This window comes from Notolabrus celidotus, chromosome 10 (genome assembly GCF_009762535.1).
Source record: "Notolabrus celidotus isolate fNotCel1 chromosome 10, fNotCel1.pri, whole genome shotgun sequence".
In the NCBI taxonomy this organism is placed as follows: Eukaryota; Metazoa; Chordata; class Actinopteri; order Labriformes; family Labridae; genus Notolabrus; species Notolabrus celidotus.
In genome coordinates, this window is record NC_048281.1 from 25,400,655 (window position 1) to 25,414,371 (window position 13,717).

The window sequence follows — 13,717 nt, forward strand, 5'->3', positions numbered from 1 at the left end:
AGATTAAAGGTTAAAAAAGAGTCTCTACACATGTTAATGTGGGGAGTAAAAGTAAAGAGGCAGACTGCATTTCCCTTACAAATAAAGCCCTTGCTTAAAGTGGCCTCTACTTTGAGTCTGTCCCCTCCCTCACGTCTGTAAAGCTCTTCTTACTGGCTGCTGGAGCTGCTCGTCACTCTGCAGACAGCCTGTGATTGGCTCTTCTTCTTAAGAACGTCTGGTAGTTCATTGGGTGGCTGAAAGATGCTGTGTAGGGGGGGCGGGCTGGATGCTGTGATGGTCTGTCTCCCATTCAAACACTCTGGGATCTACCTCTGAGGCACATCCTCATCTGCTCTGTTTTTATTTTGCCTCTATTGTCCCAGGAACTTCTGCTTTTTTTTTATCTTCCTCCACCCTGTGTGAGCTGCTGCAGAGTCATGGACACTACGGCTCATATTTGAGGATTACTTTTTCTGCATGAAAGCTTCTGTTAGAGGAAGATGCTCATGTTCACCTTTACTGCAGGTGCGTCAGGTTTGCTAATTGTGCTGTGGAGCTGCTCATGAGAATGTCATTGGTTGTTAATGATGTGTAAACCTCCCCTCTCCTGGGACCAGAGAGAGAGAGACAGAGAGAGAGAGAGAGAGAGAGAGATGGGGAGACAGAGGAGCCCCCCTCTGCAGCCCCCCAGTAAGGGAGGGGGGCTGCAGGGAGAGAAATCTGGCCAAGAAATCTGAGGGATGCTTTACAGAATGTCTTATCATGGACTGCACCAGCTGTATGAAAGACAAAGAGCAGCATAACAAAACAAAAAATGGTGTGAATCAAAGCAAGTCAATGTTGTGGATTCAACACTGAAAGAAGAACTTCATGCATGTTTTAGTTTTTTGACCTCTTTGTCCTTAATAAGCTGAAAGGAGTCAGACTTTGCTGCAGTGTGGGTGTAATTAGACTATTGTTTTATTTGTGTTTAACATGTTTGTATGTGTGTGTGTGTTCCAGTTTGTCTTCTACAGGCGTGGGTTTCATCCTGGTTATTGACCGCAGGCAAGACCGATGGGCTGCTGTCAAAGGGACCCTGCTTCGCATCGCGGTAAGTTCCTCTCAGTTTACGCAACATGCACTTTTTTCTGCCCTCATTGTCTCCATGTTGTTCCTGGCTCTGTGTCATGAGTGGGAGAGAAGTTCTTCTTTTCCTTAACTCTTTCAATAATGTAACCCAGATTTGACAGATTGAGGCCTTTGCACCTTCACACAGAGAGAGGGAGAGGAGAGAGATTTGTCAGAGGTGTTGTAGGGTCCCCATCTCTCTGTTTCAGCTCCCCCACTTATATCACAACTACCCAGGAGGGGGCTGTTGACACAAGCCCCCCATCTCTGAACTCTTACCCATCACATCACAGCCTGCCATGTGTTTCCATGGCTACAAGGAAAAATAAACAGACACGTGCCAGAAAAAAAGCCAGAAGGAGATTAGGTTTCCTTTGTTCACACATTCATTCAGATATCTCTCTCATCCTTTGAGCATCATATAATTTACTCATTGAGAATTAACTGTTGTTTACAAATCTGAAAAGGCCAAAACAACATTAAGACAAATTAAAACTACCACAGTGTTGTTATTTTTTTTTTTTTGGAAGAGCAGCTTTCAAGCCCACTCTGATTGAGTCATAGTTTACCTTTTTGTGCTGTAATCAGCTGCTGCATGCTCCTGCAGGACAGGAAGCGGTTATATAAACTGCCCACCTTCATATTTGCACATCATTTATCCTTCTATGTTTATCACTTCTTTCATTGTCATGTAAGTTGCTATAAATAGAGAGCATGGGGGAGCTTTTAGAGCATCAAAAGAATTTAGGGTTTTGCTGTTTTTTCCACTCATTGGAGATGTGTTCATCTGAGCTTTATGTTTTCTGTGGTGATTCAAGTGTGTGTAGGAGAGAATCACCCCCATCAGATAATATCTCAGATCAATGCTATATTCAATAGGGGGCTTACTTGCACCTTTTAACAAATTCACCAGTTTTATTTCTCAATTTTTTAAACAAATGCAGAAAAGTAATAAAAACAACGTAGAGAGGGAAATATACGATCCCTTAATTCAAACAATTAAATTTCAGAACAAGAGAGTGGGAGATATATATCACCACCCATGATCTCAGGAGACCCAGGAGACCACATCACTCATTTCAAATTAAATCAAGCTTTATTAATCCCACAAGGGGGCACGTTTATGGATGGACAGGCTGGTAATAGGAGGCAGTCAGTCATCCAGGCAATAATGATCTGTTAGGAGTGATTCAGAAAGGCTGCTAAACAGATGCTGATGAAAGCTGGCATGCTTTAGAGCTGCTGCTGCTGCTGTTGCTGCTGCTGTGTACTTTGCAGGAGTGACTAGATTATATGAGCACACTGTGGAGTGATACCTTCACTCAGCACACCGGTGTTTACATGCTTGGAGATGTGAGAAGGAGAAGATAAATGAGGATAGTGAATGCTTATGCTGGGAAATGGCTCCCTTTGTCTGTTTGTTTGTCTATGCATATGAGCACACTTGAGCCTGTGTAAATGTGGGTTAGTGTGTTTCAGGGGTAAGCTATCCGTTGTCTTGCACGGCTGAAGTGGATCTGATGACAGAAAGTGTGTTTGTAGACTCCTGCTAATTAAGTCTGCAGAGTTACTGTCAGTCCCTGAAGCATACCCTCCTCTTTGTCATTTATCTCCCTCTTCTTTGAGGATGTATCTGTGCGTGTGTGTATGTGTGTGTGTGTTTGTGTGTGTGTGTGTGTGTGTGTGTGTGTGTGTGTGTGTGTGTGTGTGTGTGTGTGTGTGTGTGTGTGTGTGTGTGTGTGTGTGTGTGTGTGTGTGTGTGTGCTTGTGTGTGTCTACAATTGACAGAGAACAAAGAACAAGTAGACCATGACCATGACTGCCAGAGTCCACAGCTCCAGGCTGCATGGTTGAATGGTTAGAAGCTACATTTAAAGGTTGAGTCTGGATATATTTTGTAGAAGTCTGCAGTTGTCAAGGTCCATTAAAATTCAAAACCCACAATTTATGTATGGTATTGTATGCCCTCTGTATGCTCTCCCCTGTCTGTGGCTGGCAGCCCTTTAAGTTGATTCATTCTCACTGAAGATTTAAAGCGCTGATCATGAATACATTTTTTTTTTCCTCTGGAAAATGCTTTTTAAAAAAGTCCTTCAACTGGGCTCAGCACTGTAGCTCTAAGGAGACATCAATTATATACTAAACCAGTACAACAGTGTATCATTCCTGAACTAATGGCACCTGTATATTTAGTCAAAATCTGAGTTAACGTTTTGAGGGAGGAGTACAAGGCTTAAACAATATAGAGGAAAGTAATATCACAAATGGTAAGGCACGAGCACCATTTTGTACATAAAGCAATCAAAACAATTGGACTAAGTTTTAGATCAAAAGTACATAAAGAGTCTGAACTCTGTCTCCTGTTGTTGTCTCGTTGAAATATGCATCTTTGAATTTTTTCTTATCTTCCCTCTCATGTTGCAAATAGGAATGTGATGAAACAAAACTCATGCAGATTTGGGTCGTCAATACATTATATTTTCATTAACATGTTAATCAAAACTGAAATTTTATAAAGCCAATAATGTGTTTTTCAAGTTTATATGACAACAGAATAAATCAATCATCTTTATTTATATAGTTCTAAATCACAACAAACTTTTTCTAAAGATGCTTTTACAAACAGCAGGTCTAGACTGTACTCTATTTTCAATTATTAACAAAGACACGACATCAAGACAGGATAAAACTCAGTCTGACTCTGATCTCATCTTAATCCACCATGAGCAGAACACTTTGCAGCATTTAGCAAGTTACAGCAGCAAGGACAAACTCCCTTTAACAGACAGAAACCTCGAGCAGAACCAGACTCATGTTCGACAGCCATCTGCCTTGACCAAGATGGGGTTGGAAAGAGGGATAGTGGAGATGAAGAGAGAGAGAGAGAGAGAGAGAGGGAGAGAGAGAGAGAGAGAGAGATGATACTGGTGAGATGGATAATAGTAGGCTGCTTGGCACATGTGCAATATGAGTAATGTGCAATGCTTGTTGTTTGTAGTTTTCATTGGTATGTGCTTCTCTGTTTACATATGGATTATTGTTTGCTGTATTGTTTTTATTTCTTGCTTTTACTGTGGGGCAGCTTAATGTGTGCTGCACTTGAGTCCAAGACAAATATCTTAGAGGCACAGTAAAGTGTGTTATCATATTTCATAATCATACTGTATCGTATTTTTTTCATCAAATACAATATCGTTCCAATCCTAAAGTATCATATATTGCATCCTATCCTATTGAAACATTTAGTATGGTATGGCATGGTGTGGTATTATACTGTATTGCACGCCCATAGTATTGTACTGTATTGTGTAGTAGGAGTGCTTTACGTACTTTTCCTTTAATTGTTCTGATGTGGTATATAGACAAAAGTAAAAATATATCAACTCTTAAATAGACTTTACCTTAAGGAAGCCAGTTTCTGGACGTACTGAACAACATGTCTAAATCCTGTGACTATAATAACTCTTCAAACCTCAACATGTTAAAAAAAGAAAATCAGTCCCATAGCAGTCTTCCAGTCAGCAAGGGCAAACACCGAGTTGATTTATTAATTCCATTAACAGCTTCTTTCCCAAGTGGTTTCCATTAACATTGTATTTATCGTCATTTCTGCTTAGACCAGCATTCCTCAACTCACTCGGGATGAGCGGCCAATCAGGCGGAGCAGCCGTTTAGGTCATTAGCTAATTAAAGTTGCATTAACAATCGCATAGCCTGAGGAGAGGAGATCAGTGTCCGACCGCAGCCATCTTCCAAATGCTTTCCCAGCAGTACTTAGTCTGTCAGCCGGTGTCAATCAGGACATTTTTATTGGCTTTTTATGGTTCTGTCAGCTGATGTGAATATATGGTGGATACTTAAGCAAGGCAAGTTTATTATAGCACATTTCAGCATCAAGGCAAGTCAAAGTGCTTCACATGAGACATTAGAACATCATGACAAAGGATGGAAACACCACATTGATAAATGACTTATAACATTATTATTGACATCATTAAATAAGGCTTTAAAATTAAAGAGAAGATCAAATATAAAGAGCAAAATAGGAGCTAAATTGTAACAAGATTGTGCAATGTTTCATAATCATAGTGTGATAAATATGAGTGGTAATATAATGATTATTATGGGTGTTCCCAAAGTTAGCAAACTGTTATTTGAAATCTTTGATTTGCATACACAGTGATTTCTCTTGAGGCTTTTCCTCATGTGTCATCCCACCAAACATCAAAACATTATCAATATGCCATGTTAAGTTTCAGCCATACCAGTTCAATATAACATGTGCTGAATATATCTATCCACACACATGTATGAGAGTTGGTGGTATCCCCTTTGTCCTCATTATTCATGTAGAGGCATCCCGAGACGTGAAGATTAATGTCCCTGCCACAGTCAGTGATCCACATCCCCCACATCTCCAGTGCTCCACACACTCCACATACAGCGAGCTTGAATGTGTTTGAGCGAGACTTTTCACATAGAAAACAGAGGGACAGACAAAGAAAGGAAGAAACATGTAGGAAGTGCAGGCTGTCAGCAGAAAGATGTGGTGTATAATTGGCTCAGGGCGGAGGAGGTTTCTGTCTGCTCCACTCTGTTGTGTAAGACTCCACCTACTCTCTCCTTTCAGGGCTCCTTCCCAGGGAACCTCCAGCTGGTTCTGGTTCTGAGGCCCACCACTCTCCTACAACGCACGCTCTCTGACATACTCTTCAAGTTCAACAAGGATGAGTTCAAGATGAAAGTGCCGGTAAGTGAAATCCCACTCAACATCGGTCCACACAGTCACTTACATTCAGTCCAACTGACGAAAGAAGGAATCTGTCATAGGTCTTAAAATGAAAGGTTTATGACACTTCATAAAGGCACAAGTGTGTAACATTTTGGGATGGTTTTGTGCCAGGTGATCATGCTGAGCTCAGTAACGGAGCTGCACACATACATCGACCGCACTCAGCTGACCCATGAGCTCGGGGGAACTCAAGAGTACTGTCACGAGAAGTGGATCTCTCACCGCACTGTACGTACACTGTTTACACAGCCTCAGTAGTAGCAGTAGTATTATAAAGTACTCTTATGTTCCACAAGGAACTTTTATTATGATATAAAATCCTAAGCTTGCCATAAGAAATGAAGCCTCTTCTGCAAAAGGGGCATTTTTTTCTTTCTTTTCATCATGAACATGCATGATGACAGTCTCTGGTTTGTCTTGCATGCATCAGGCTATTGAGGGCTTTGCATTGATGGTGAAAAAAACAGCGCAGACTTTGCAGTCTTTTGGGACTGAGCTGGCTGAAACCGAACTCCCCAATGAAATCCAGGCCACAACCCTCTTACTGAGCACACACAGGAGCAAGAAAGACAAAATGAAGGTAACAATATCAACTTTAAAACTCATAATAGGATGGATTGTATCTGTTTTCACAGTATTAGGTATATTAAATACAACTTTTTTTTCCCCTGTGTGCAGGAGGATATGATGGTGGCTCTGGGTCAAGGTAGCAGGTTGCTAGAGAGCATCAATGAGCCTGTAGTCAGAGACCCGGACCACAACATGAACCAGGACGAGCTTGAGAACCTGGCCACAGTGCAAAGGTAAAAAAAAAAAAAAAAAGGAGCTGATAAAGCTGAAGGAAAAAATGACTCACCAATGACATAAACAGATTGGGGTAAAATGTGTTCGGTTGTTTAACACCTCAGGTTTTCATTTTTCAGAAAGGCTCCAAAATTATACACCAGCATATTTCTTTAACTGAGAAACATTGCAGATACGACAACACATTGTTTAGGTGACAGTGAAATAAAAAGGTGTCACATCTAGTGAGAGCGTTACAATTCATAAGCTGAGTGTAAATCATGCCTTTAATTATCATATGTGTAATTCAGTTGTAAAATTAGAATGGAATGCAAATAAGACCATCACATTTATTGTAGCAGTTTAACTTGCAAACTATTAAAGCACAAGCAGAAAGACAAAAATGTACAGCTTCTCATTCTTAATTGTTCTTAATTCCTTATTTTCTTCATGAAATGAAATTTAAAATGACCCTTTGATGTTTCCTTTATTGATTAGAAGCAATATAATAACTTTATCTATATAGCACTTTTAAAAACAAATGTTTACAAAGTGCTTTGACAAACTTGAGAGGATGACAGAATAAACCTTAACAGACAGGGAGAAGTGTAAAAGAATAAAATACAAAGCAAAAGGTTAACAAGAATAAACGCAAATTAAACAGAATAGAGTGATGTAACAGTAGATCAATAAATCATTGTTATAGAGGTAAAAGTAAAAGTATTTTAAGGACAATAAAAAGGTTTTAAGAAATAGATGACATTACATCAGAGAAAATAGAAAAGGAGAGATTGAGAACATTCTATTTATAAATGAAAAATCAAATAATCAAATAAATGAATTAAAATTAATAAGTTAAATAAATACAAAAAAAAGGATTTAAAGAGGTGAATTCACATAAAAGCATGTCTATAAAAGTAAATAAATATAAATAAGTAAATTCTAATTTTGAGACTGTTTTTCATTCCTGACTGGAGTTCATTATTTTTTTTATTATTGAACTTTTAAAGACTTGAAATACATTCTGACACTAAAGATAAAAAAAAATCTGCACCAAAGTTAAACATATATATATTTTTAATTATATTTCCAAGCGTTACATTTACTCTGATTAATCCAGAGAAGATTCAAGCCAGTAGACTTTTCTTACTTTGGTTGTTGATGTTATGCGATTTGTTCTTGGTTGTCTCCTCCCTGCCATCAGTATAGTTCAAATAACAGTTGGCAAGGCATTTCACTCTAAGGTCAGTCAGTTAGATATTTGAAGTAACATTGAGAGCACTGATCTACTGTCAACAGGCATTATCTTTACATAACATACACGCAAACACTGAATAGCACTATCTAAATACCTCAGTCAGAATCCTCTGGTCTCCTGGACTGCCTGTTTCCTTTAACATTCCTATCTCTCTTCATCAGGCTGCTGTCACAGCTGGACGAGACAGAACGGGCTTTCGATGAGTTCTGGGTGAGACATCAGACCAAATTGGAGCAGTGTCTCCAGCTGCGTCACTTTGAGCACAACTACAGAGAGGTGAGCCTGTCAGAAAAAAAAGTTGTCTGCGTGAGTCCCACTTTAAGACCACACAAACTGATTGAGGGTGTTTCTACTGCTGCAGGTGAGAGCTCTGCTGGATCAGGTGTCAGAGAAACTCAAGACCTTCTCTGAGGTGGGAATCAGCCCGGCTCACGCTGACCACATCTTTAGTGAACTCAGCGCCTACGAGGAGAGAGTGTGTGTAAGTAATACTCAAGCCTTTGCGATCAAAGCTTTGTTACTTGAATGAATAGCTGAACAATGCCAGTTTGTTTAACCTCATTTATCACTGTCCCTGAATACAGCACATTATATATAGTACGATTTAGGTGCAGTCTTACACATAATTCAATCAGTCTAAGGTACTGACAGTCAGAAGACTCCTTCAGCTTACAATACAGACTTTATATTTTGAGCCCCATAGTAACAGTGTTCTGTTGTAAAATAAGAGGGATGGAGCCGTGCAGTTAGCCACTTTGTATTATGTTTTAATTCTTTTTTTTTTTTTATGTTCTGTTATTAAACTTTTGGGGATACTATGTAAATAAATAAATACGTTTTTTTAAGCATCTGATAGCTCATATGGTTTAAAGAGAAAGCAAACTCATTGGTTTACCAAGTCTGCACAATCATCTAAAATATCTTCACATTTTATTTTTTTTTAATTCTTTATTTTTGCTATTGGACAGCAGTTTGTTATAAAGAGCATTGACATATAAAAGCGAGAATAATGTTAATTTCCTCTGCAGTCCTCCGTTTTTAAAGATTATTAGAACTAAATACAACCTGGGGGAGACAATATGTAAACACTAGAGTGAGCCAGAAACATTTCAGGGAAGGATAAATCACAGAAAATCACACACAAAAAAACAAATAAACATGTAATTAGCTAAGACAAGACAGCATCACTGGGTCCTTAAATGGTATCATCCACAAAATCTGTCTGTGGGGGTTTTACATACTTAGTCCACTTGGTCCAGAGTTTAATAAAGACATCCTTCTGAAGTCATAAACAGAAAGTAATCCTTTCCATAACATAAATATAATTTACTACATCAATCCACTCCTGTATTGTGGGAGGTTCAGAAAGCAACCAGCACCTCGTAATGGCTTTTTTACAAGCACAACTCTAAATGGTGAACAGGTATTTATCAACAGGCCTCGCCTGAAAATCTACATCTCCTAAAAAACAGTGCAGTAAATTATAGGGGCAGGTCAGTATTAAATATACTTTTTAATATTCTATTGAACTCTATCCAGAAGGGTCTTAATCTTCACCTTTTTAATCCTAATCTGGTTCTGCATCAAAGAATGAAACATTTGAATCACATTAAACAGCCAATGGTAGGTATCCATGATTGAAGAATGCTGTGTCTCTTTATTGTGTGATTAGAGCTTTGAATATAGAGACATGTTGCACAAAGTCATCAATCCACACAAGGGAATAGGTTTCAAGTTATTATTGTGTTTTGGTTGCAAATACTAAAAGCATCAAGCTCTGAATTTCCTACATTCAATTCAGGTGTACTGTCCCAATTTGTGCATCTTTTTGCATTGATTTCTTGCATCTATGATATAATGTCTACCAAGATGTCAAAATAAGAGTCCAACGCTACTTGCATGGTGCTGTTTTGGGCTAAAAGCTTCTTCTCTTTGTATTGATAAGGAAGTATCCCCCCGTGGAATCTGCCTTTGTAACCACTACTGTAGGATGAATGCATCAAGCTGCTGAAAAGTGCTGCCTATTAAAATGTTTCACAGGACATTTAGTGCATGTGCAATGGGACAATTAATATACAGGGGATAACAGTCAGAAGGAAGACATGTGTAGGAACTAGTGAAGGTAGTAACTGGCTGTCCACGCTGCTCCACAGGAGGTGCTGGACAGAGCTGTGTCTTTGGCCGACGAGGGTGAAGTACTCATCAAGAACTCACATTACGCTGAGGACTCCATTCAGCCCAAATGCAGCGAGCTCAGAACAGTCAGCGAGACTGTGAGCAGCAACCTGCGAGCCAAGAAGGAGCACCTCCTTAAAGCCATGGAGCTGCACCAGCGTCTAGAGAGGGTAAGGAGACGACCATAGACTCACATCTGCTCTGTTTTGTTACCTTGTTTTGAGTGTATTACAGATTCTTCTTCCTCCTCTGTCCTGTTCAGGCTTCTAAATGGGTTGACGATGGTATTTACCTACTGGCATCTCAGCCTGTGGACAAGTGTCAATCACATGAGGGGGCGGAGCTAGCTCTGCAGGAGCTGGAGCGTTACCTGGACAACGCAGGCCAGAACCAACTGTCGGAACTCAGCACCATCTGGAGCGAATATAAGGCGGTCATCAACCAGCAGTTTAGGGTAAAACTACCACAAAGCTAATGTACATGTTACATTTGAAAGCATCTCCTTTTAGAAAGATTTGAAAACCAGGTGTGACTATTTTGTTTTTATTTTTACACCTGTTTTGCAATTCAGTTTATTCAAAATTTGACCAGATTTTCTTCTAAATATTGATTTGTGAAGAAGCAGTTGTGATTTTAGTTTTATCTTTTGCTACTCAGAAGAGAAAATCAGGTTGAAGAACATGACATAATGTCTTATTCTCTAACCCTTGGCATTATGTATGTTGGATTAAAAGCAACCAAGTCTGACCCAAACATTCCTAACAAAATAAAAACCTGAGGCATAAAATGTCCGGTGTAGAAGCTGCAAATACCAGGATTAACACATTTATGCTCATTTCAATTAATATGCTGCAGGAGCAAGTGGAGAAGGTTTTCCAGAAGCAGACGTCCATGCAGGAGATGTTTGATAAAAGGAGAATCAGCCTGAAGAAACTCGCAGCCAAACAGACCAGGCCGGTTCAGCCTGTAGCCCCCAGACCTGAAGCCTTCATCAAATCCCCTCTCAGCTCGCCCGGTCAGTTTGCACACATCTGCACCAGGAACATGTATCACATAAGAAACAACATTTGGATACATAGAGAGGCTTTTCCAGTCTTAATTGTATTAATAACTAATTAAACACTAACCCTAAAAAAATAACTAAGCACCAACCCAATAAGTGTGACTTCCACCATGCTCTTCTGTTTGTATTAAAAACCTCAATGCAAAACTTCATCAAGGTCTGTTGTACTTGATAGCTGAAAGTCAGCAGAATCATTTTTATTCAATATAATTTTTGGGGAGAAAATTAGATATGAACTTAATTTAAGCAATGTTTATTAGATCATATTCTAGCAACACAACTAACCCCACTGTGAAGCACATGTTATACTTCATGAAGCAAAGCTTTTTTGTAATGCACATTGTAACCCTGTTTTGAAAAGTGCTATATAAATAAAGATTATCATTATTATTATTATTATTATTATTATTATTATTATTATTATTATTATTATTAGGTAAATTCATATTAATTGACTGCAAAATGTATATGGAATTTCAAGCCTAGGCTCATGTGTATAAGCCTGCCTCGGTTTTCATGCTGGACCTGCTAAGTAGAGGAATCTTGTCTCCTAAGTCTTCTCTCTGATACTGATATTGTCTTCTTTCCTTCTGTCGTTTTCCTCTCCTCCCATCAGCACATAGAGCTCAGCAGGAAAAAAACAACTCTGAGATAGACTCCGGGAACAACTGTGAAAAAGTGAGTACAGTTTTGTCACCACTCTTTTTGTTTTTTGTTTTTCCTCTCCTGATTTTCTGTTGTTTTCAATGATGATCTCATATTTGATTTCATATCCACAGGGAAATAACCCTCTGCAGAATGGAGACAGTAACAGCAGACATGCCTCTCAGTCAGAGGAGGAGGAGAACCTGGCTGTGCTAAGAAGGTGAGCGATCAGCTGTGGATCTTACAGCCGAAATCAAATTACACAGCAGATGGACTGAGTGAAAAGAGTCATTGCATTATCTAGTGAACAGTACATTTATCTTCTTTGAGTGTGCCATCTTTAATTTGCTATCTCTATTCTTCCTTTGTCTGCAGACACGTTATGAACGAGCTGCTAGAAACAGAGAGGGCCTACGTGGAGGAGCTGCTTTGTGTATTACAGGTGCTAATTCATTATAAAAATATTCTTCACTCCTCTCTGTCTTTCACTCTCACCTTAAATATCCTCCTGTGTTTCTGTCTGAAGGGATACGCCTCTGAGATGGATAATCCAGCGATGGTTCCCCTCATGCCTGCTCCTCTGCAGAACAAAAAGGAGGTTCTGTTTGGAAACATGCCAGAAATCTACCACTTCCACAAGAGGTAGAGGAGCGCCATCTGCCTTTCAGTCATGATATCGATGCACTGGGACTTGAGTGCTGTTTGTTTTTTATCTAAGCTACCTGACATTAGAGTCAACAATACTTGTACTTCCTCATTACTTCTTAATCTTTCATAACAGCATGATTCTCATGTTTGTAGGACCTTTCTGAGAGAGTTGGAGCAGTACACAGACTGCCCTGAGCTGGTTGGACATTGTTTTCTTGAGAGGGTGAGGGATTTGTAAGATTTTCAACAAAGATAAGTAAATCTAGATGTGCTGATCATTTCTTTTTAATATAAATATTTTTCACTGCCTCCCTCTAGATGACAGACCTGCAGATCTATGAGAAGTACTGCCACAACAAGCCTCGCTCTGAAAGCCTCTGGAGGCAGTGCTCAGACTGCGCCTTCTTCCAGGTAAACACACAGACATCACCTTTAAGTATTTAAGACAATATATATTTACTGTGTTTTCATCTTACTATGTGCTCTCTTGTTGTCTTCCTCTCTTTTCCTCATCAGGAGTGTCAGAAAAAGCTGGAGCATAAACTGGGCTTAGACTCCTATCTGCTGAAGCCTGTTCAGAGGATTACCAAATATCAGTTGCTATTGAAGGTATGATGTCACTGGTATCTCTGGACTCATCTTATTGAGAGTTCTCTTCTTTAGCCACTTTCCTCGTCACTCACGGGATGGAGAGCTTGAGAATTGCTAAAATGTTGCACAACTGTATTCTAGGTTGCACAACAATATAAATGTAAGGTGCCTATCATTTGTTAAAATGTTCCCCTTTTTCCATAATTTACCTTCTGAAAGTCAAGATCTAGATCAAATCTGGCCTATTTCAAAGTTTAACAACTTATTTAATAATTTTCAACAAATTTCATAATCCATTAGCTTGCTTCAGATGACAGCATATGCTATCATTCAAGCACTTAGCTAACACCATGTTAGCTAGGAATTCAAGTCTATTATGTCAGGGGTTCCCAAACTTTACCATACCAAGGCCCCCCAAACAGCATTAGCTTCTGGCCGGGGACCCCTTTGCAAAACCACAGACAATGCTTCAAAATATGTAAAGAAAAATCAACTTTTAGAATGTATTTTCTTACTTTTATAAACTTTTCAATAATTATCACATTTGTTTAGCATAGGAAATTATTAACAAACGTGTTGTAAAAAAAAAAAATATATATTAATAATTAGATTCTATTTTTTTCCCTCCCCTCCAATTTTCTGAGGTCCCCCTAGCACACCCTGGCAGCCC

At 39.2% G+C, this 13,717-nt stretch overlaps 1 protein-coding gene across 2 annotated transcripts in view; it reads left to right on the plus strand.

The window, feature by feature from the left end:
- Positions 1-13,717, plus strand: part of mcf2lb (mcf.2 cell line derived transforming sequence-like b) — a 47,285-nt gene that overhangs the window by 24,612 nt on the left and 8,956 nt on the right. For both annotated transcript variants that reach the window (XM_034694079.1, XM_034694078.1), the window contains exons 4-20: positions 985-1,075; positions 5,723-5,842; positions 5,996-6,112; positions 6,315-6,464; positions 6,563-6,687; positions 8,087-8,201; positions 8,287-8,406; positions 10,079-10,270; positions 10,363-10,554; positions 10,956-11,115; positions 11,780-11,841; positions 11,943-12,028; positions 12,184-12,250; positions 12,335-12,450; positions 12,610-12,679; positions 12,775-12,867; positions 12,973-13,065. In XM_034694079.1, the coding sequence (XP_034549970.1) occupies positions 985-1,075; positions 5,723-5,842; positions 5,996-6,112; positions 6,315-6,464; positions 6,563-6,687; positions 8,087-8,201; positions 8,287-8,406; positions 10,079-10,270; positions 10,363-10,554; positions 10,956-11,115; positions 11,780-11,841; positions 11,943-12,028; positions 12,184-12,250; positions 12,335-12,450; positions 12,610-12,679; positions 12,775-12,867; positions 12,973-13,065 (1,969 nt within the window). The remainder of the gene's footprint in view (positions 1-984; positions 1,076-5,722; positions 5,843-5,995; positions 6,113-6,314; positions 6,465-6,562; positions 6,688-8,086; positions 8,202-8,286; positions 8,407-10,078; positions 10,271-10,362; positions 10,555-10,955; positions 11,116-11,779; positions 11,842-11,942; positions 12,029-12,183; positions 12,251-12,334; positions 12,451-12,609; positions 12,680-12,774; positions 12,868-12,972; positions 13,066-13,717) is intronic.